Below are 24,497 nucleotides of genomic sequence, written 5' to 3'. Positions count from 1 at the left end.
CGATAGAGAGCGCCGACGATGCAGGGGATCCCGAAGAGGAGGCGTCGGAGCCCCGGGGACAGGTAAGTGATCGTCAGCGGACCACACGGGGCAACGTAAACGGATATCCGGTGGCAGCTGAAGCAGTCTGCGCTGCCGGATAGCCGTTTATGCGATGGCCCCGACATACAAAAGCATCGTACGTGATGGCCTCTGAGAGTGATCGTATGTTGAAATGATCGTATGTCGGGGCCATCGTAGGTTGGGGGGGGTCACTGTATATTAATGTAAGTAGGACACTATCATGGGAATACTGGGGATCCTAGTGCTAAAGTGTGTGATGGGGAAGACGTCCTGGATACCTCTTAGGAGAATACCTTGAACTTTTCCAGACACTTCCACCATACACAGATCATGAATGTTATTTCTAGATTGATAGAGCCATGTGGTTGATTATTTTTTTTGGCTCCCAGTTGAACCCCATTTTGATACTGTGATGAGATTCGGCCAAAGATCACTTCTGAACTCTGCTGGGTCTTCTATTCAGTTCTGTGTAGGGAAAAAGAAGTTGCATCCAGTGTGGACCAACCTATAGTGGTGTCCAGGCTAAGGGTATGTTCACACTGCGGAATTCTGTGAGTGGAATTCCGCACAGTGAACATTAGCATCAGTGTGAATGGGTCTTCCGCGAGACCTGTCCACAGCGGGATTTCAGCAGCGGACAATGCCGCCGCTGAAATTGTTCCGTGCAAAGAAAGAACATGTTAATTCTTTGCCCGAGTACTGCATAGCCGACAATGGTGATGGTGCAGTGCCGCGCGGTCCCCTCCGGGGTGTCCCCGACGCTCCGGCAAGGCCTCTGCTTCCCCGGCATCCTCGCTCTCCGTCACCGCCATCACGTCGTTACGCACGCCGCTCCTATTGGATGACGGGACGGCGTGCGCAGCGACGTGATGACGACGATGGAGCGCGCCGACGATGCAGGGGATCCTGAAGAGGACGCGCCGGAGCCCCGAGGACAGGTAAGTGATCGTCAGCGGACTACACGGGGCACCATAAACGGCTATCCGGCATTGGCTGAAGCAGTCTGCGCTGCCGGATAGCCGTTTATTCGATGGCCCCAACATAAAAAAGCATCGTACGTTGATGCTGCATTCAACATGTGATGGCCTCTGAGAGTGATGGTATGCTGAAATGATTGTATGTCGGGGCCATCGTATGTCGGGGGGGGGGGGGGGGAGGGGGGGGTCACTGTACTTGTAATGTACATTGGTTAAAAATTGTGTATATTTTTGAGTGAAAAAATTCTCTCCCTGCAGCTGTTGCCTGTGTGTCTCTATGAGGAGTCCAAATACAGGAAGTGAGGGCGAGACAAGCGGGGATCTGTACAGACTCCTGACTTGTCAATCATCCTGATGTATGAGCCGAGAACATGTTATAGAGCCTCCGTGCACACTGTCCTGCTTTTTCTTAGTGCACAGAGCCCTGCTTGTCCTCAGTGTACAGAGCCCTGCTTGTCCTCAGTGTACAGAGCCCTGCTTGTCCTCAGTGTACAGAGCCCTGCTTGTCCTCAGTGTACAGAGCCCTGCTTGTCCTCAGTGTACAGAGCCCTGCTTGTCCTCAGTGTACAGAGCCCTGCTTGTCCTCAGTGTACAGAGCCCTGCTTGTCCTCAGTGTACAGAGTCCTGCTTGTCCTCAGTGTACAGAGCCCTGCTTGTCCTCAGTGTACAGAGCCCTGCTTGTCCTCAGTGTACAGAGCCCTGCTTGTCGTCAGTGTACAGAGCCCTGCTTTTCCTCAGTGTACAGAGCCCTGCTTTTCCTCAGTGTACAGAGCCCTGCTTTTCCTCAGTGTACAGAGCCCTGCTTTTCCTCAGTGTACAGAGCCCTGCTTGTCCTCAGTGTACAGAGCCCTGCTTGTCCTCAGTGTACAGAGCCCTGCTTGTCCTCAGTGTACAGAGCCCTGCTTGTCCTCAGTGTACAGAGCCCTGCTTGTCCTCAGTGTACAGAGCCCTGCTTGTCCTCAGTGTACAGAGCCCTGCTTGTCCTCAGTGTACAGAGCCCTGCTTGTCCTCAGTGTACAGAGCCCTGCTTGTCCTCAGTGTACAGAGCCCTGCTTGTCCTCAGTGTACAGAGCCCTGCTTGTCCCACCCTCACTTCCTGTATTTGGTCTCCTCATAGAGACACACAGGCAATAGCTGCAGGGACAAAAATATACATATTTTTTAACCAAAGGTACACTTTAAGTTTCAACCACCAAATTATGGGTGAAACCATGGGAACAGAACCTGGACCCAGCTCGGCTGTGTAGGAGGGGTGCAGAATACAACTGTTCCTTCATAGTATTAGTGAAAGATGATGTGACTACACCATGTTTCAATATATTTGTGATAAGGATCCCTTCATCTTCGACTTGCCAAAAAATACCAAAAAACATTACATCACTGACTTGAGTTCATGCTGCATGGGAATGATCATTACTCATATTCTACCTTTTTTGGTTTTGGTGTCAAACATACCTACCACTCCAGCTCACCATAGCCACAGGGAATCCTAGAGTTTTGGTTATAGTGTCTTAGTCATAAATTCCATCTCTGACAAAGGCCTTATCGGTGAAACACGTCAGATCCAATATCTACGTTCCTATGTTGATGTAGCCTTAAAGGAGTACTCCGGTGCTCCAGCGTTCTGAATATTTTGTTCAGAACGCTGGGCGCCTCAGGCCGTGCTCGTGCTGTCACGGCCACGCCCCCTTGTGCAGTCACCCCACGCCCTCTCCATTCATGTCTATGGTAGGCAGTGTGTCGGTTGAAACGCCCCCTCCCATAGACATGAATGGAGGGGGTGTGGTGTGACAGCACGAGAGGGCGTGGCCATGACGTCACAACCACTGCTGCAGGAACCCAGCATTTGTTTACAACACCGGGTGCTGTGGGAGATTGCGGGGGGCCCCAGAAGCCGGGACCCCCCCCCTCCCCACACACACACACACGATCAGACATCTTATCCCCTATCCTTTGGGAATAAGATGTCTAGCAGCAGAGTACCTCTTTAAAGGAGTACTCTGGCCCTGAAACATCTTATCCCCTGTCCAAAGGATAGGGGATAAGACGTCTCACCGCGGGGGTCCCGCTGCTGGGGACCCCCGCAATTTTGTGTTCGCCACCCACCTGTTTGAGTCATGCCTTCTGCCATAGATTTGTATAGCGGGGAGGGGTGACATCACACTGGGCGGAGTCATGAAGTCACCATACTCCATCCCCGTGGTCGCCACCCGGCTGTTTGTGAGCTGGCACCGCGGCGTGCAGCTCAAACAGGTGGGTGGCGAACACAAGATTGCGGGGGTCCCCAGCGGCGGGACCGCCGTGGTGAGACATCTTATCCCCTATCCTTTGGACAAGGGGTTAAATGGGCACTGTCATGAAGTAAAAAAATTGATATGTTGTAGTACTTAAGTACTACAACATATCTCTAATATACTTTAATTAAAAAAAGTGATTTTAAACAAGTTTAAAATCACTTTTAAATTCGGCCACTAGGGGTCGCCCTCCTAGTGGCCGAATGCATTCAGCAGTGACGTCACTACTGGATTTCGACTCATTTCAGCCTGGCAATGAGTCGAAATCCAGGCACTGCTGTGCTCGCTCCCGCCTGTCAATCAAACAGGCGAGAGCAAGCACACTGATAACTGGGGCTACGCGCATTGGCCAGCTCCACTGGCCTCGCGCGCGGCCCCGTCCGCCCCCGTTACCCTGTCCGGAGGCAGCTCTCGCACTCATTGCTGCGCTGATCCTCCGGATGGGTAAGTTATTTAGAATAGCTACCATTATTGTAATCGGTCCCGGGTCTCGGCAGTAATATCGTGCACGGCAGGCCGGCGATGCTCCTCTACTCCTCCTCCCTGGATAGCACATGCACAGGTAAACAGGGAGGAGGAGACCCCGGAGCTGCCTGCCGTGCTATTGGCAGATCATCTATGCGCGCTCCCGACAGAAGCGCTGCATAGACGATCTGAGGGCGGAAGCAAGCGCCCAGCAAGGCATCAGTGACGTTGCGCTTGCTGGGAAGCGCTGCTTCCTGCCCTGCTTTATAGAGCAGATTTAGAAGCACTAAATCTGCTCTATTAAAGCGATTTAATTTTTTTTAAAGCCAGGTAGGGGGTTAGGGCTAGATTACTAATAGGTAGGGACATATTAGATTATATATAACTTGGTGGGAGCTACACTTTAAGATGTTTCAGGGCCGGAGTACCCCTTTAAGTCTCAAAAAATTCCTTCTGTGCTGGACCTCCTATTTGCTACTAATCTGGTTTTCCATTGTATCACTGACTAGTGACATTCATTTCAGAACCATTTATCATATATTTCACTGAACTATTTTGCTGATTTTTTTTTTTTTTACCCTTTAGCCAACAAGTCCTAAATTTGGTAAGGCTGACTCTTATGAAAAACTGGAAAAATTAGGAGAAGGCTCGTACGCAACAGTATATAAAGGCAAAAGCAAGTAAGTATTACCGAATTAAAATTTCTTGTAAGCAGACATCCTTGTGTGTAAATTATTAATCGACTAATCGTGGACATTTTTTTATCTTTTTTTTAATTTTATTTTTTAACAGAGCCTTTTTTTTCCTAAATGTTTTTTATAGGCTGTGTGCAAAATTATATTCCCTACTATTACTAGTTGTATACAAAAAAGGAATAATATGTGGTCATATCTGTTCTTCAGGAATACATAGTTAAATGGGTTATCCAGCAATAGCAAAACAGAGATAATTTCTCGAACAGCACCGCACCTGTCCGCAGGCTGTGTGTAGTATTACAACTTGTCTTCATTCGCTTTAATGGAACAGAACTGATTTCTTAAACTGCAGTACAGTGTGGTTTTGCAGCTCAGTTTTTCTAGTTCTGGATAACCCCTTTAGGCTAGGTTTCCACTTGGGTTTTTTTCTGGCAGTTTTTGGAAAACTGCCACTGCAGTTTTTGAGCCAAGTTCAGAAGTGGATCCATAAGAGAGGAAAAGTATAAGTCCTTCCTTTATATGTCCTATTCCTTTTTAATACATTTCTGGCTTTGGCTCAAAAACTGCAGTGGCAGAAATCCAAAAACTGCCAGAAAAAAAACCAAGTGGAAACTTAGCCTTAAAGGGGTACTCCGGTGAAAACCTTTTTTCTTTTAAACATATTTGTAAATTACTTCTATTAAAAAAAAATTTAATCCTTCCTGTACTTATTAGCTGCTGAATACTACAGAGGAAATTATTTTCTTTTTGGAATGGTCTCTGATGACATCACGAGCACAGTTCTCTCTGCTGACGTTATTATAATAATAATAATGCTTTATTTATTGTTGTCCTTAGTGGGATTTGAACCCAAGTCCCCAGCACTGCAAGGCAGCAGTGCTAACCACTGAGCCACCATGCTGCCCTTAGCATACATCTGCTATGCATCTGCTATGCATGGTTGCTAAAATGGACAGAGATGTCAGCAGAGAGCACTGTGTTCGTGATGTCATCAGTGTTCCAAAAAGAAAGGTATTTCCTCTGTAGCATTCAGCAGCTAATAAGTACTGGAAGGATTAAGATTTTTTAAAAGAAGTAATTTACAAATATGTTTAACTTTCTGCCATCAGTTGATTTAAAAGAAAAAAGGTTTTCACCGGAGTACCCCTTTAAAGTGTACCTGTCAAAAGAAAAAGGGACATGTCCAAAGCTTGCATTGGTTGGGGTCGGTTGTCCAGACCCTAAAGCAATGGCGAGAACAAGTGAACGTATGTGCGCTCTGTTTCTATGAGAACTGGACTGCCCATAGACTTACATTACGAGTCTGTACAGGTCATGTGACACACTTCTCCCGGCTCATTCTTGTAAACGATCAGGGTCTAAACACTCAGACCCCGACCAATTAAAAACTTTTGAGATATCAATGCAACATATAATTTTTTTTTGTAATGACAGCGCCCATTTCAATTATTAGACCTGTCAAAATAATCATACAGGGCAGGTTCTGCCTATAGGCAAAATAGGCAGCTGCCTAGAGTGCCCTCTTGATGTGGGTGCCACTCATCTGCCCACTGCAAAAAAGTTAGTAGCCAGCCAGCATCCAAAGCACCCGCCACTTATCCGAAGCACCCGCCTATCCCGTGCAGGATGGCCTATCTTCCTCCGCAGCTTCCAGAGCCAGACAGTACAGGAAGATCGTCGATAGTACTGATCGGTAGTATGATATTACATAGTACTGAACATTACATAGCAATCTAAAGATTGCAATTAAAAGTTCCCGGAAGGGACTTAAAAAGTGTAAAATACCGTATTTTTCGCCGTATTAGACTGGGGGGGGAAAAGTCGGTGCGTCTTATACGGCGAATACACCCCTATCGCGGCAGTCCCTGCGGCCATCAACGGCCGGGACCCGCGGCTAATACAGGACATCACCGATCGCGGTGATGCCCTGTATTAACCCTTCAGACGTGGCGATCAAAGCTGACTGCCGCATCTGAAGGGAAAGTGACACTAACCCGGCTGTTCAGTCGGGCTGTTCGGGACCGCCGCAATTTCACCGTGGCGGTCCCGAACAGCCCGACTGAATAGCCGGGTTAGTGCTTACAGGACACCAGGAGGGACCTTACCTGCCTCCTCGGTGTCTTCTCCATTCAGGGATCCCCTGTATGGCCGGCGCTCTCCTTCCTCGTCATCCGTGCGTCGGCGTGCGTGACGACGTGATGGCGGCGACGGAGAGCGAGGATACCCGGCCGGCAGCAGAGACGTTCCAGAGCGACGGGGACACGGCGACAGCGATGGAGCGACATCCAGGGCAGCGGTGACGGGTCCGGAGCGGCGGGGACACGTGAGTATTACCTCCTATGCAGTGGTCTTCAATCTGCGGACCTCCAGATGTTGCAAAACTACAACTCCCAGCATGCCCGGACAGCCACTATTGGGTTCAAAATCTTTATTTTTTTAGATATTGCACCTATAAATTGGGTGCGTCTTATACGCCGGTGCGTCCTATAGGGCGAAAAATACGGTAAATATTAAAAAGTGTTTTTTAAAACCCCTCAGCCTAATAAAAATATAAATCACCATTTTTTCCCTTAAAAAAATCACCGGGTATCAATGGGTGCGGAAATGTCCAAACTATTCAAATATAATGTTTATGATCCCGCTTGGTAAACGGCATAAATGTAAAGAAATACCAACCCCAAAAAGGCAGATTTTTTGTCACATCCTGTGTCAGAGAAAAAAAACGAATAAGAAGCAATCAAAACTTTCAATCAAAATAAAAATGGTACCGATAAAAACGACAGATCGCAGCGCAAAAAAAATTAAGCCCTTATACAGCCCGTATATATGAAAAAAATGAGTTCTAGGGGTTAGTATAGTACAGTAATAGAAAAACATTTAAACATGGGTATCGTATTAATCGTATTGACCCCCAGAATAAAGAGATGGTAAAATGAAAAGTGTCATTAAAAAGTAAAAAATCCCTCATATGGGTCTGTGGATGAAAAAATAAGAGTTTTGTCTCTAAGGGTGCGTTCACACGCCAGTAGCTAGCAGCGGGTTTCCCGCTGCGGAAAACCCGCGGCGAGATACGCTACCATTGATTTAAATGTCTGTGGACCATTCAAATCAATGGTAGCGTAACTCTCAGCAGGTTTCCCACAGCGTAAAACCCGCTGCTAGTAAAAGCGTGTGAATGCACCCTTAAAAGGGGAGGAGGAAAAAACGAAAATGCAAAAATATAAATTGGGTACACCGCTGCCCCAGCGTTCAGAACATTGTGTTCCGGAGCGGGCGGCGGGCTGGGGATGTCACGGCAACGCCCTCGTGACTACACATCATGCCCCCTCAATGCAAGTCTATGGCACCACACCCCCTCCCATAGACTTTCATTGAGGGGGGCGTGGCCTGACATTACATTAAGGGACGTCAAAATCCCGCCACCCGCACCCAGTGTTCTAAATGAACACCAGGTGCTGCACAGAGATCGCTGGGGTCCCAGCGGCGGAACCCCTGCGATCAGACATCTTATCCCCTATCCTTTGGATAGGGGATAAGATGTCTAGGGTCGGAGTTCCCCTTTAAGGTTGACTCTACCTTTTTAGAGGAGTGTTTTTCAAAGAGTGTGCCTCCAGCTGTTGCAAAACTACAAGTTCCAGCATGCCCTGGACAGCTGAAGGCTGTCCAGGCATTCTGGGAGTTGTAGTCTTGCAACAGCTGGAGACACACTGTTTGGAAAACACTACTTTAAAGTTGCATAACATGAAATACCTTCTTTTGAAGGCGATCTAATTTGCATATTTTTTTCCCATGGAGCATTGCATAAAAGTAATTCTTTATATATCAGCTGCATCTCTTTAATGGGAATTAGTGCCCCATCTACCCCCCCAACGGAATGTAAACAAAGGATAGAAGTCAACAGGGTTGACGGTTTTATATAGATAACCTGGGGCTCAAAAATGGCTCCGCAGGCTATCCTGACAGAACGCGTGCCAGGGAAGGTTATGTGTAACAGATGCCTATGCATTTTATATGAACGTGCAAATAAACATTGGAACATGTAGCTAAATTGGATTAAAAATAAAAAAATCGAATACCAAAGTCCCCTCATGGGACCAAAGCAATTTAATTATGAAGTTAATTAAAAACGCTGAAAAAAAACCTTTTATTAAATAAATGTCATAAAACATACAATGCATGCATATTTTATAACCATAAAATCCCACACAATAAAGTTAACGAGAATGTATCGCCTTGATTATTATTTTTTTTTACTGGTGGCCCTGTACGGGAGTTGTTACCCCGTACCCTTGCTGTCCTGTCAGGCAGCCTCCCTGTAGTGTCCCCTGGGCCCCCCTGCATCTGTTCTACTGTAATTATATATTATCCCCTATGTTATGTATATAAGAATGTTGTATCTTTAAGAAAGGTTAACATGTGATCACAGTTGTCATGTGAGGTGTCATGTGATTGTTACCCATTATTGCCCCCGTGCCTTGCCCAGGATATAGCGGTATACCTTTAGGTGGTATTGAGGATAAACCACGCCCTGGTGTCACAAATGCAAGGGGTTAATGCCATCTGCCCCTAGGGTAATTCCATCTGTCCTGTATCTTGTCACACCTTTAACACAACTTTTTGTGTCCTACGAACAGGATACAGGTGTGTGCCTTATGCGACATGTCCTCCCCAGTCTGAACTGTGTCCAGTATTGTCAGAAAATTGCATGCCGATGCGAATAAAATTTGCGGCCGAAAGTGTACGGGACTTTACTAGTGACAAGTGTTTTACCCGAGGCGCTTGTGAAATAGAGGGGGAGGTGAAGAAAAGACTGTTGTCGGCCATTGTGAAGCGTTCAAGTACTGTGTCAACCATGTGCAAGATCAGGTCTGAAGCTATGTTGTGTTACAAAGTGTAGCCTGTATCTGCAAGGGTTAAAGATGTGCTGCGCTGGTCAGCGTACCAACCCTGGGCGTGGAAACCATGTTGCTGTATCGATGTCAAACTGGAACTGTACAGATCCGCCCCTTGTTGCGGCGGAGCGGAATTCAGCGCTACACCGCACGCCATTTTCCCGAAGCCCTGCATAAAAGGAGCAGCGCCTCCGGATTCTCTGTTTGCTGGAAGTCAGCAAGTGGAGCAACATGGTGGAACAGGTAAGCACAAGGTTGGAGAGTCCCAAGATGGTGTCGGGGCCCGGAAAGTTGCCGCAGCGCACGTTTCAAGAGTTAGCTCACCGTCTCCAGAGGATCTCCATCGGGGCCGAGGAGGCCTGTTACCAAGTCTCGCTGCCCGAGGATGATGGAGACTGGCCAGCAACCCCGGCGGAGGGTACGCCGAGATCTTCAAGAGGATCATCACCGGTGAGGCTGTTCCCTCACCACCGGACCTGGGGGTCCTGGGCCGAAATCCACACCGAGGAGTCAGAAGTGAGTACCCCTGCTGAGGCCACTTTTATCTACTCCTCCTTCTACCACTAGCCCAGAGCAAACGCCCCAAGGTCCAGATGTCTGCTGTATGTCCCCGGTTGCCACCATTACCTATGTGGTTGTTTGGCCATGAGACTGGACTGATACAATATATGATGGAGCACCATCTTCCCCTGCCAGGGAAGTGCCATCCCCCAGTTCCGACGGCCCTGTCCGAGAGAGCCAGAAGAGAAGCCCATGGGGCTGAAATTGTAGAAGGGCTGAGGGCCCAAAGAGTGGAAAGATATTGGTCAATCGTCCAGTATTAAATACTTGCCAGTATCCAGGGTTAAATACTTGCCAGTATCCACTGGTTAAGTCCAGGGTGGAGAAGTAAGCAGCACACCCGAGGGCTGTGAGTGACTCCTCGATCCTTGGCAACAGGTAGGCGTCCTTGTGTGTAACATTATTCAGTTTCCTGTAGTCGCCACAGAAGCGGATGGTTTGTCTTTCTTTTTAAGCAGGAAAAGTGGCGCCGCCCAGGGGCTCTGACTCTCTTGGATCACGTCTACCTTTTTCATGTCGGCCAACATCTTCTTGACAGTCTAATACATGCCTGGCGCGACTGGACGGTGTCTAACCTTGATAGGTGGACTGTGGGGATTCGGTGCTGGATTATTGAAGCCTACCCGAAGTCTGTGGGGTGCTTGCTGAAAGCCTCATGATACCTCTTGGCGACGTTGATGATTCCATTGACTTGGTCCCTTGGGGAAGTGTCTTGCCCAACCTGGAATTGTGCCCACCAGGGCTCTGAAGGGCTCCCGCCAGATCCTTCAGCATGGATGCACGCTGTCTGGCCACCAGACGTTCCGTCACAATGCCCTTTGACTCTAGGAGGTAGAGCTGTGCTACTGGGGTGTATTTGAGTAAGACCGTAGCAGATTTAGACAGGTTTACTAACTGCACCAGGACTCTTCCATTGGTGACAGTGACAAGGCTTCTCGCAGCTCGAACCAGAGGATGATCTTCCCATTGCATGGGTTCCAGCAGGGCTTGATAGTCCCTATTCTTGACTCCGGGACGTGCACGACACCAGATGATGATCTCCGTGTTGGGTTGTAAGGTCACTGACCTGATGTCTTGAACTCGTGCTCGGCAGATTTCACCTTGCCTGTTGGCAAACTTCTGCTCCGCCTGTAGAACTTTCAAGTGGTGCTGCACAGCCCGCTGGCCTGAAGGGGACAGATGGGGAAGAGAGGCATGCAAGGCATTTAATATTTCAGCAAAACAATTTTTCACAATGTTCATCCCCAATATAAAGTCAGCAGACCCCTTATCTGTCACATTAGTTACAATCGCTCCCTGCCCGGTAAGTACATGCTTTACCAACTGAATAGTTGGCTCCCAGTATCCATGTCTGGGGACTGGTTGCCCATTGCTCTCAACTACTTGGAAGTTAACATCATCAGGCTCACACAATAAACTAGCATCACAATGCTGATAGAAAATACTTTTAGGTATAGTAGACACTCGCGAGCCTTTATTTATCAACGCCTCCAACAGTACACCTTCTACAATAACTTTTATATAGGGGCAGGAGGCGACATAAAGTGGGAGTACTGATGTTTGGGATTGGACCTGGTGACTGTTTTCCTGAGGGCCGGTCCTCGACCTCAGGGGAAATCCGTTTAAATCCCAGTACTGCATTTTCCAATGTCCTGACTTATTAGAGTAATTGCAAAAGGGTCTTTGAGTCCCGAGGGTCTATTGGGTGGAGGATTGCGGTAATTGAAATTGCGGGGAGCAGGAGCAGGGGAAGGTTTTCTAGGCAGGCGGCGGTTCACGGTCAGGTGGAGCAGCCTGGGTGGTGTGGTGCCTTGGGGGGTGAATGGCAATTGGGGTGTTGCTGTGAGGTATATCACGGGTATAATTAACTCTTGTCAGTCGTGACGCCAGGGTGAGGGTTAATACTGTGATGCTTGGCCTATCGGCACCCTTCCCATAAGCGATAGGGAGATGTAGAATAAATGCAATGTCCACAACCAGAGCTTTGCTGAAAACTTTCGGAAACTTTACTGAAGATTTTCTGTAACATGGGATAACAGGAACAGTCCTTATAACAAAGTCTATGTACAGCGCAGCTGAGATTGACGTATGGTTGGGACTTTTGTAAGTTCTTTAGCTTAGTAGGATTTAGTATGAGCAGATCCGCTGGATTTAGGGTTATGTTTAGGTCCAGAGGTCTCGCTAGCATAAGCGGGGAAGTTGTAAGAACTCACTGTTTAGCTTCAGGCCGAGGCCGGCAGGCTTTGGCCCAATATTTGTTGTAAATTGCGCAGATCTTGACTTTCCAACGATCCGGAATCCAAGAGAGCGACTATTGGCTGCAGCTCCCTTATATGGGCAGGGGCTGGCCGTTTTAGGATTGGTCCAGACCATCTGTCAATCAGCTTTACAAAGTGTTATGGGTAATCACATGACCCATGAACCTCCAACGGTCCATTTACCTACCATAGAGTTCTAACCCGAATCACATGACCTAAGGTCCTGCGACACTATGAAGGTAAGCATACATATTATATACAGCATTTACATGTAATTTAATAAAATATTAACTAGATGAGGGGTGACTAGGGGATGACTAGGGAAGCGGACCCCCACAGTTACTAGGAACTCTGACTTTGGGGACCCCTAACCAAGGTACGGTATGCAATACGGTACCGGGACACCACAGTGGCAAGCTCCTTCACAGCCTTAGTTAGTTGTTCAATGTCCTGCCTAACACTCAGTAAATCTGAGGCTGCGTTGGCTGGCAAAGTAGAGGACACCGGGGCGGAGGGTTGGTGACGGTGGTGGTATAGGTCTGGCTACCGCCCCTAGTGGCTCTTGGAGGGGTGTAAGGGGTGCACAAACTTCCTCTAACTCATTCCCAGACTCAATAACTTGGATAGCCAGTCTTTTGATAGCCGGCAATGACATGTTGGGGTTTTGGACCGCTAACATTCACAGCTGGGCTTTGTCCCACTTATTATGAGCCCCATCAATAAATCTGTCCATTAACACCTTGTTGCCCTGTTCGGGAGTTATACCATCTAACTTTTGAACAGTCTCTAGGGCAGTGGTCTTCAACCTGCGGACGTCCAGACGTTGCAAAACTACAACTCCCAGCATGCCCGGACAGCCGTTGGCTGTCCGGGCATGCTGGGAGTTGTAGTTTTGCAACATCTGGAGGTCCGCAGGTTGAAGTCCACTGCTCTAGGGCATTCTGTAGGGCTACGGCATATGCTCTCAAGGTCTCACCTGGCTTCTTTCGCCTTTCATACATCTGGAGACGTACCTCTGATGGAGAATGTGACTCAAATACCTGGTACAGTCCTTCCAAGATCTGCTCTACAGTCACCTTCTCGGTGGGAAACAAGCACAAGGGGCCCAGGGGACACTGAAGGGAGGCTGCCGGACAGGGCAGCAAGGGTACGGGGTAACACCTCCCGTACTGGGCCACCACACATCAAGTCAAGGCTGCAGCCACAAGCTATTAGTCTACAAGTAAGCTAAAGTCACAGCTTAGTCTGTCTACAGTCAAGTCAAGTCAGTCCCTGTCATCTATTGTCAAGTCAACGTGGCCTGCACTGAATTGTCCAAAATCACTGCAAGTCCCAGCAAGCCCTTAAATGGTCACTCTCATTAAAACTAATTTTTGCTATTGCACTCCTTATGGTAATTAAAAAATATTTCTAATGTACTTTGTTTAAAAAATAAGTTTTCTATGTTTTATTTGTGCTTTAAAAAAATCTCAAGAGCACATTTTCCCCCCCATCTTATACACAGACTTTGGACCGAAGCCCAAACACAGGAAGTGCAGCCTGGAGTGCTGAGGGGGGTGTGTCCAGCCTCATCCAATCACAGCTCCTCTCACACTTAACTGCTTATGCTGTGGGTTGGACCCCCCTCAGCACTCCAGGCTGCACTTTCTGTGTTTGGACCTCGGTCCTAAGTCTTTGTATAAGATGGGGGAAAATGCGCTCTTGAGCTTTTTTAAGCACAAATAAAACATAGAAAACTCAATTTTTTTAAACAAAGTATATTAGAAATATTTTTTATTTACCATAAGAAGTGCAATAGCAAAAAAATAGTTTTAATGAGAGTGCCCATTTAAGGTCTCTGAAGTCACTGGTCACCTCTGTGGGCCTGGCTACACTGTATAGACTGTACCATCGGTCACTCAGTAAAGCTACCGCTGTCCGTAACTTGGCGTCGGAGTCATTATTGCCCCCGTGCCTAGCCCAGGATCCAGCGGTATACCTTCGGGTGGTGTGGAGGATAAACCACGCCCTGGCGTCACGAATACAAGAGGTTAATGCCATCTGCCCCTAGGGTGATTCCATCTGCTCTGCATCTCACACCCCATACCACATACATTTTACCTTATTTAGTTGCTTTTTAAAAGCATTTAGAGATATCATGCAGGCCCCAAATGTATTATTACGATGTAAATGTATTTTCTGTGTTTCTCTGGTTAAACATGCATACAGAATGTAAGGGGTTAACAGTTTCCTTTAGCCAAACTGCATTATAAAAAATAAAAAGTATATGGTCACATGTTCACTCCTGTCAAAAAGTTGTCCCGCTCCTTCCTCTATGGGTATGTTCACATTGAGTAATGTGAACGGAATCTCCGCTCGCAGAATTCCATCACCATCACCATTGATGGCTATGCAGTGTTCACGGACTGCTGCCCAAAAAACGAACATGTTCTTTCTTTGAGCACATGAAATTCTGCAGTGGGAACGGGTCCGCGGAATACCCAAGGACTGTGCTAAGACAAATGGGTGACAGCTGTTGCGTGTGCGCTGAACATGCTTCTTCAGACCCTTTAGCTTCTAGTTACAGTAAAATCTCCCTTAGGGGACACCTCCCGATGGCGGACAGTTTTTAATTCCCCAACAGAGTCCCATAAGATTAAATGTATTTATACCCTCCAAATAGGGGACATGGACACACCCAATAAGGGACAATAGGAGACAAAACACTCCCATTAGGGGCAACCAGGCTTATGAACCGGCCCTACTTTGAACACAGGCAAAGTCCAAGGAAGGTTGGCACCGCAATAGGTAGTTGGTGCCCGAGGACCAGGTATAGAAATAATCAGAATAAAAGGGGTCCCGGCACTGGTATTCTTGCAAATCTCAAAATAATTTATTTATGCAAAATTCATATATACACTGCCCTGTATGATATGCATTTTGCATAAATAAATTATTTTGAGATTTGCAAGAAGACGAGTGCCAGGACCCCTTTTCTTTTGACTACTTTGAATACAGGGCCCCGCCATCAGGGCGTACAGCCAATACCCCAGTAAAGGGCCTGGGCCCCCAATGCACCCCCCTGCAGAAGGCCCAGCACAGAAGCAGAATACCAATGTTTAAACAGTGGTCTCCTGCTTCTGTACGTCCGCTGGCCCGATCATTCAGCCCCCCTCCTTCCCTGATTTATCCCCCCTGTGCCAAATCATCCCCCCCCCTTTATTAATTACCCCATGAGCCACATAATTTCCTCTTGATCCCCCCTGTGCTATTTAATTTCCCCTTTATTGCCCCCTGTGCAAATTCATCACCCGCTATTTTACACCCCCTGTGCCATTTTATTCCCCCTCTATCCCCTTGTGCCACTTCCCTATGGAGATGCATTGAACACTGTTAAAGATCAGTAAATGCAATGTTATAGCTCCCTATGGGGGCTATAATATTGCAAAAGAAAAGTGTAAAAAAAATCATTAACCCTTTGAATTATCCCTTCCCCTAATAAAAGTTTGAATCACCCGGCATTTCCAATAATAAAAAAAAAACAGTGTAAATAAAACAAAAATAAACATGTGGTATCGCCGCGTGTGGAAATGTCCAAATTAAAAGAAATATACTGCTAATTAAACCGCACGGCCAATGGCGTACGCGCAAAAAAATTCCAAAGTCCAAAATAGCGTATATTTTTGGTCACTTTTTATATCCTGAAAAGATGAATAAAAAGCGATCAAAAAGTCAGATCAATGCAAAAATGGTACCGACAAAAACTTCAGATCACGGCGCAAAAAATGAACCATCAGAGCGCCCTGAACACGGAAAAATAAAAAAGTTATAGGGGTCAGAAGATGACAATTTTAAACGTATACATTTTCCTGCATGTAGTTATGATTTTTTTCTGAAGTACGACAAAATCAAACCGATATAAGTAGGGTATCATTTTAACCGTATGGACCTAGAGAATAAAGATAAGGTGTCATTTTTACCAAAAAATGTACTACGTAGAAACGGAAGCCCCCAAAAGTTACAAAATGGCTGTATTTTTTCAATTTTGTCGCACAATGATTTTTTTTCCCATTTCGCCGTAGATTTTTGGGTAAAATGACTGATATCATTACAAAGTAGAATTGGTGGCGCAAAAAATAAGCCCTAATACAGATTTTTAGGTGCAAAATTTTAAGAGTTATGATTTTTTTAAAGGTAAGGAGGAAAAAACAAAAGAGCAAAAATCGAAAAGCGCCCGGTCCTTAAGGAGTTAAAGGGGTACTCTGGTGAAAAACAAGATTGTTTAATAGAAGTAATTTACAAATCTGTTTAACGTTATGGCACCAGTTGATTAGAAAAAATGAATTCTTCCAGTACTTATCAGCTGCTGTATACTACAGATGAGTTCTTATCTTTTTACATTTTTCTGTCTGGTCACAGTGCTCTCTGCTGACACCTTTGTCTGTCTCAGGAACTGTCAAGAGCAGGATAGGTTTGCAAGGGGATTTGCTCCTGATCTGTCAGCAAAGAGCACTGTGGTCAGACTGGAAAGAAATTTAAAAAGAAAAGAACTTCCTGTGGAGCATACAGCAGCTGATAAGTACTGGAAGGATTACGATTTTTTTAATAGAAGTAATTTACAAATCTGTTTAATTTAAAAAAAGAATATTTTTCACCCGAGTACCCCTTTTAAAGTAGCTGTGATGACCAGCAGAACTGTGTATACAGCTCTGAAGTACCGACTGTATTTTGGGCATATATTATTAATGGGTTACCCTATAACCCTATCCATAAGATACATGATAAATGTGTGATCTCTGGGGTCCCTATGATCACTAGAATGGAACAGTGGTCATGCAGGTGCCCCGATACATTCAACGTCTATGGGACTGGTGGAGAATGCAGAGAACTGGGAAAGTCAATGCAGGGGAGAATCTTAGAATAATTAATAGTTTAGTGGTTGTTAGACTGGAACCTTGAGGAAAAGGTTCTGTACCAGTGATGTATCTGAGGACGGGACAGACAGAAGTGCTGGGTATGGAGATCCACCAGTGACACAACAATGGGTGGACATGGGCTTTCAGGAGTTTCATTAAAAATAGGAATACATACATTTTGCACTGTAAATTCCTTGGTAAAGGAGAGTGGGCCCACCACCCAACAGCAGTGCTACCGAGAAGGGATATTTTCATTTGTCTTGGGGCAATTGGCATCAGCCTCACGAGCAGTTTTTTCCTTCCTCCTGATCAGTATAGTAGGGTTATAGGTTGAACTTGACAGAACTTCTTTCAACCTTATAAACTATGTAACTAATGTATGATTTCACCGATAAACTACAAATTCATATATGCACATCAGCGTTCTGGGACTTGTATTTAGGATAGACGTAATATTATCCTTCCTAGGTATAAGGCTATTCTTCATATACGATAGGGATAGACATTAGCTATCCTTTATATAAGATATGGGATAGACACAAGGCTATCCTTCATATAAGATAGGGATAGGCATAAGGCTATCCTTCATATAAGATAGGGATAGGCATAAGGCTATCCTTCATATAAGATAGGGAGAGATAGGGATAGCCATAAGGCTATTCTTTATATGAGATATGGGATAGGTATAAGGATATCCTTCATATAAGATAGGGATAGGTATAAGACTATCCTTCATATAAGATAGGGAGAGATAGGGATAGCCATAAGGCTATTCTTTATATAAGATATGGGATAGGTATAAGGATATCCTTCATATAAGATATGGGATAGGTATAAGGATATCCTTCATATAAGATAGGGATAGGCATAGGCTATTCTTCATATAAGATAGGTATAGGCATAAGACTATCCTTCATATAAAATATGGAGAGATAGGGATAGCCATAAGGCTATCCTTCACATAAGATAGGGATAGGCATAAGGCTATCCGTCATATAAGATAGGCCCAGGGACTATTCATAGTATTCAGATTATTGGGCAGACTAGATGGGCCGAATGGTTCTTATCTGCCGACACATTCTATGTTTCTATGGTTCTATGTATTTTATGGAGAAGGCGAACCACCAAGCCAAATCTTTGCCCTGGGTATGGGAACGTTTGGCTTTGTCCCAGGCCTGACTACTGTACAGTGCTCCTGCGGCTTTGTTTAGTACTACTATAGTACAGATCTGGTATCTTTCCAAGTCTAATAGAATCCGGAAGAGATAAGACGGTCTCTCTAGAAATGTTTTTATTTATTGGACATGTCACAACGGTCGGCTCGCCTATCTCCTGCCAATACTGATCAATAGTCTGAGACCGGTGAGAGGTAACCAATGACTTTCCTCTTTTATTAACACACATTCCCTGTTTGTAGGGGAAGTTATTTAAGGTTACTGTGGCTGACAAATAGATGGTAATGGGAGTGGGACTCAGTAAATCTCCATGCTGAATATTTCATAAGAATTCAGGGAAAGACAAAGACTTGCTTCATAAAACACGACTTTCAGAATTTTTTATTTTTTTTTGCATTGTGTTGACTTTTCTAATAGAATAAGGATTTTTCATCTCTTTTATGATTTCATGCCCCTCCCCCACATCATGTCTTATTTGTAAGGAGACACGTTTAGTATCATTTGATGTAGTTTATCATTGCACTGTCATTGTTTTTCTAGTTTTGATAATGACTACACTTGTTGCTAAGGCCAGGTTCACACCACGGAATTACCGAGTGAAAATTCCGATACAGCAGCCTCCTATTGTTTTCAATCGAATTCTGCTGCTCCATGCACACTGCTGAATATCGCCATGGATATTCAAATTCCGGCGGATCCACTTGCATATGAATTGTCGTCAATGGCGAAGGCACATATCCAAGCATTCTTAGCGCTGAAAAGGTTGTCCCAGGGTGCAATTTTTTAGCAAAATCCAGCAGAAATATTCCACTCAAAAATGTTGTTGCAGTAGCAAACCTTTTTTGTTTGTTTTTGTTTTTTATTTTTTTCAAATTCAAAAGAAGTTTGTTGAACAGACCCAAAGAGTACATTGTCCCAAATGATCAAGCAAAACAATAAAGCAACGGCCTGGTAGGCCAAAATATAAAACGGCTCCGAAGAAGCAGAAAGCAATATAATGCAGAACAATAAAACCGCTATGCTAAGATAACAATAAATCTGGGAGCATAGACTGGTGAGTAGCCCACCCCAATGCCAGGGCAGTAGAGAAAGCAGGTAAAAGGATCAGGGTAGGCAGAGATTAAGGGGAGCCCAGGCAATAAGGCAGGGGAGCAAGAGATGGTAAACAAACGTAGGTAAAGGACATAATGTGGTGTCACGGTACATGACTTGGTCCTGTCCCTCTGTCTAAAGTCCCCACAGCCAGAGTCCCTCCATGCTATCAGGCCTCTCCTGGAGGGCTAACCCCTAGTCGCCTCTTAATACTGTGTTTAATGTATATATTTATATATTTTTCTATTATAGTATATTGATGTACAGGACCTTAAGTCATGTGACTGTTAATAAATTGTGTTATGCTAAGGTTCAAGGACCTTTGGGTCATGTGATATGCCCATAATGCCTCAGGTCAGGACTGACAGATTTGCACCACCAATGAGATTTGATCCTGCCCCCTTCATATATAAGGGTCTGCTGCCACTTAATCTTGGTCTTTTTTTATGTTCTTACCCCCGGGATATCAGAGAAAGCAGATCTGTTATTACTGCTTCAAGACAAGCTAGGCCTGAAGCCTCTACTTCAGCAGCCATCAAAATCGTGAGTTAATCCAGCTCAAAACCTACAAATCCTGCGTGACTACTGAACCCAAAACCACCCCTAAATTCAGTGGCACAGCGGATAGCAAAATCCAAGCTCATTCAATTATCAAGTCCCAACAAACCTGTGAGGAGCCTGTATCACGGTCCTCTGGCAAAAGACTGTATATTTTCCGCACCTGCATAAAATCTGCAGTAAAGTTATTCCTGGTTTACTTCAACTCCTGCTGTGGACAATCCTTTATTCCTCCCTATCGTTTGTGGGACGGGTGGTGGTAGGACTAATTGCATTGAGGAAGCCCGCACCCTGGCGTCACGACAATTAAGGGTTAATCCTATACCCTACACTACCACTCTGCAACACCCCTGTTCACCATTACCCCTCAAGCTCACCATAATAATATATTCTACAGGACATATGTCCTTTACATACGGTAGAAAATAGCAAAGGAAAACATTGGAGAGACAATGAGAAAACAAAAAGAAAAAGAGACACAGAAGAGAAAGACCAGACAAAAAGACAAAAGTTTGGGGCAACTCCACCAAATAAGCGTCATAGTACCCCGTCACCACCACAGCGCCAACAATAGCTCGGACAGGGGAACCAGCAATGAAGTGTTGTCGGTACCATTGAGACAGGATCTTATAACTCGTCTCCTGAGATTTAGTAGCAATTACAGCCTTATGGGTGAGGAAGAAACACCATTGGCTGTCTGGACATGCTGGGAGTTGTAGTTTTGAAACAGCTGGAGACACCCTGGTTGGGCAACATTGTTCTATGGGATTGTTTCGGTCAGTTGCACTTTTCTCCCGTTTCGATCTAACACAGACCCCCACCGATCGAAACTTTTGACATGTCTCAACTGGTCATGTCAAAAGTTTTTAAAGCGACAGGTACACAATTTAGAGTTCAAAAATTAATTTAAGAAATTACATATTTTTTCTTCACAACGCACCTACCTATAGAAGAGGGAAATCAGTTTTGCAATTGTCAAACAATACTACCCCCATTTTCAGGCTACTTTATTAATCCTATTTTCTCCTCTTCATTATTGTCTTTGTTACTTTATAATACCATAAACATTCTAAGAATCTCACACATTATATCTCCCTGTAATTTATTATTTCTCCTGATCGGTTTCAGAGTGAACGGAAAGTTGGTGGCACTGAAGGTGATAAGGCTGCAAGAAGAGGAAGGAACTCCATTCACGGCCATCAGGGAAGGTAAGGCCGCATGTCGATCTTTTTTTGTGGCTGATATTCTAGTATACTGTGGAATCACACGCATTAAAAGGGTACTCTGATGAAAAACTATTTTTTTAATCAACTGGTGCCAAAAAGTTATAGAGATTTTTAAATTACTTCTATTTAAAAATCTTAATCCTTCCAGTAGTTATAAGCTGCTGTATGCTCCAGAGAAGATGTGTAGTTCTTTCCAGTCGGACCACAGTGCTCTCTGCTGACACCTCTGTTTGTGTCAGGAACTGTCCGGAGTAGAAGAGGATTGCTATGGGACTTTGTTCCTGCTCTGGACAGTCCCTGACATGGACAGAGGAGTCAGCAGAGAGCACTGTGGTCAGACTGGAGAGAACTACACAACTTCCTCTGTAGTATACAGCAGCAGATAAGTACTGGAAGGAATAAGATTTTTAAGTAAAGATAATTTACAAATCTGTTTAACTTTTTTGGCACCAGTTGATTTAAAAAAAAAAAAAATCACCGGAATACCCATTTAATTTGATGGCTGAAGTCCAAAATTTGACAAAAATAATTTGATTTGTGTGATTGTATTGAAAGAAAAGTATCTAAAGCAAGAGATGGAGTACTGCTCCTCCCAAAGAGACCAAGGTTTGACACAAGGGTTTAATAGAGCATCTTTAAGGGAATGTAGCACCTAATTTTGTTTTATTAATGAGAGCCACATATTTTAAACATGTTATTTTATTTCTTTATTTTAAATTTTAGTTTTTCTGATTTGTCATTTTTCTTTTGCATCTTTAGTCCAGTATTATGGCGGCAGCCATCTTGCCGGAGCAGTTACAGTATATCAGAATTTAGATATATGCATTACAGCAAACCCCACGGACAACTGGAGTTGTCCCATTGACATAAATGTGAAACAATACTGGGCATACTCTGTGACCTGTGCAAAGGTCATTCTACAGGGAGGGGGAGGCTGAGCTCCTTTTTGTATGCTCTATCTACTGGTGTCACCTTTCACTGTAATCCTGTACAGATCATTTTCCAGTAGCCGCCTCCTTATCATCACAGACAGGACAGGAAGTCTCCGCTTCGTTTTAGTCTTAGTGGAAAGAATAAAAAAAAGCGCAAGATTTCAGGATTGTTTTAAATATAGATAGTCAAATGGAAAATTAGAAAAATTGTCACCAAAAATTCTTTAAAAATATGTTGAACACAAAAACTTGATTTAAACAATATTACCCTGCCTCCAGCAGTTGTCAATGGAACAGAGAGAGTGGTGTATGAGCTTACTTACTATGAGCGTGAGGAGGACCAAACAAAAAAGAAGAGGGTCAACGCTCAGATGAACCATTCTGCCCCTTAGTTTTAGTCACTGGTTGAGTTCTAAGCACCCAAAACCCTCACTGATTGATACCTTTCAGGTCACACGGTAACATCTTAAAAAAGTTTTATAAAATATTTCCTTCTTTCCACTAATGATAATGAGATGACTCTGCTGACCATGTCCCAGTTCATATAGCAAAGCTAAAAACAAGGTTAGCTGCAGAAAGCTGGAAATTTTAAAGGGGTACTCCACCCACAGACATCTTATCCCCTATCCAAAGGCTAGGGGATAAGATATTTGATCGCAGGGGCCATTCCCGCCACTGGGACCCCCGCGATCTCTGTGTAGCATCCGTGCCGCACCGGCATTATACAGTATGTTTAGAACGCTGGGTTTGGGCGGCCGGAGAAGTGACCTCACGCTTCGCCCCTTTTTGACATCACGCCATGCTCCTGGTTTGGGCGGCCAGAGAGGTGACGTCACACCTCGCCCCTTCGTGACGTCACACTACGCTCCCTCCATTCATGTCTTTGGGAGGGGGCGTGACGTCACCTCTCCAGCCGCCCATACCCAGCATTCTAAACACACTGCTGCTGCTGCATGGAAATGGCGCGGGTCCCAGTGGCAAAACCTCCGCGATCAGACATCTTATCCCCTATCCATTAGATGTCTGTGGGCATAGTAGCCCTTTAAGCTATTTTATTTTAAATTTTTTTACAAATGGCTAATTTCAGAAATATATATATATATATATATATATATATATATATATATATTATATATAACCGCTTATGGACTAATACGGCTACTCCTAACTAATGTGTGTGTGTGTATATATATATATATATATATATATATATATATATATATATATAAAAAGAAAAACCCAAAAATGGAATAAAATGTTAAAAGCCTGACCTAAGCGTGTTATTCCCTTTAATGAGATTCCTATAGCCTATAGTGCTATGTACAGAAAATGTCTGCAAAGTGAAAGCGCAGGGTGTACTGAAGCCTTTATCTTTAATGCCGCTCATGTAAAAACCCAACCTTTGATGTCTACCCGAGATAACTTCTGTTCCAGCTGTAGGATATCTTCTTTCTTGTTATTTTTTTGTTACCTTGTATCTGTGCGTATGCAAACCCCAGAACGTTGTATAATCTCTGTCGCTATTGTGCGCCCGTCTTTTTGTTCAGCGTTGCATTGTTTTATTAAAGAAAAAAAAAAAATAGAAAAAAAAAATCACGAATCCCTCCCGCTAAGAGACTTTCTGGTATAAATCTAGTAACCTGCCGAGTCAACCGATCGCGCTCTTTGTTAGACGGCAATTACAGGTTGTACGGAACAAAAATGAAGAAGAAAGCGGTAAGATGCCTCTGTAGAGACATAAAGGATGTCAGGACCCTATTGTTGTCTGAGATTTACTTATTCATGTCTGTATGATATAACCTGCGCCCCCCCGGGGTGTCTGATAGAAGCGAGAAAAAAGGAAAAAAAAACGAAAAATGTATGAATCCGCGTTTCATTGGAGACATTGGCTTGATGACCACATAGATGCTGAGCGCATTTTTCACTCGTCGGAGGTCGGTAAAATCTGTGATAAAGCAGAAAATGAAGAGATGTTTTGAGGATGATTTGGAAGGCATTGGGTGATGGATCTCGTGCCTGGAGTTATTTACTACATGGTTACTTTTTTATATTACTGTTGTCTCTGACCTTTCCCAGCATTCCGTGCAGCCAGAGACAATATGTCAAAAGTCACATGATCTCCAGGAGGCGTGGCTATGCTGCGGTGGGTGGGTAGCATTACTTTTGTGAATCTTACAAAATTAGAAAAAATAGGAGTACGCGCTAGGAAAAATAGCAATAGTAAGGTAAACTGAATGGAACAGTGTCCTACCTTGCAATAAGTAGTGTGGTACTGGACTGAAGCAGTGGTCCTCCGGAATATGAACACAACAGAGATGTTTTAGCAAATAAACGAGTGGTTGTGATAAATAATAAAATGGGTAGTAGCCGTTCAAGTACCTATAATAGAATACAGTGACCCCCCCGACCTACGA

The 24,497-nt window shown here is 44.7% G+C and overlaps 1 protein-coding gene across 5 annotated transcripts in view; it reads left to right on the top strand.

The window, feature by feature from the left end:
* The window catches only part of CDK14 (cyclin dependent kinase 14), a 551,260-nt gene that overhangs the window by 172,357 nt on the left and 354,406 nt on the right, over positions 1-24,497 (top strand). For all 5 annotated transcript variants that reach the window (XM_056519057.1, XM_056519056.1, XM_056519058.1 and 2 more), the window contains 2 exons: positions 4,385-4,479; positions 21,054-21,133. In XM_056519057.1, the coding sequence (XP_056375032.1) occupies positions 4,385-4,479; positions 21,054-21,133 (175 nt within the window). The remainder of the gene's footprint in view (positions 1-4,384; positions 4,480-21,053; positions 21,134-24,497) is intronic.

Source organism: Hyla sarda, chromosome 5 (assembly GCF_029499605.1).
Source record: "Hyla sarda isolate aHylSar1 chromosome 5, aHylSar1.hap1, whole genome shotgun sequence".
Taxonomy (NCBI): domain Eukaryota; kingdom Metazoa; phylum Chordata; class Amphibia; order Anura; family Hylidae; genus Hyla; species Hyla sarda.
Note: the sequence above shows the minus strand (reverse complement) of the source record. Positions and strands in the feature narration are given on the sequence as shown.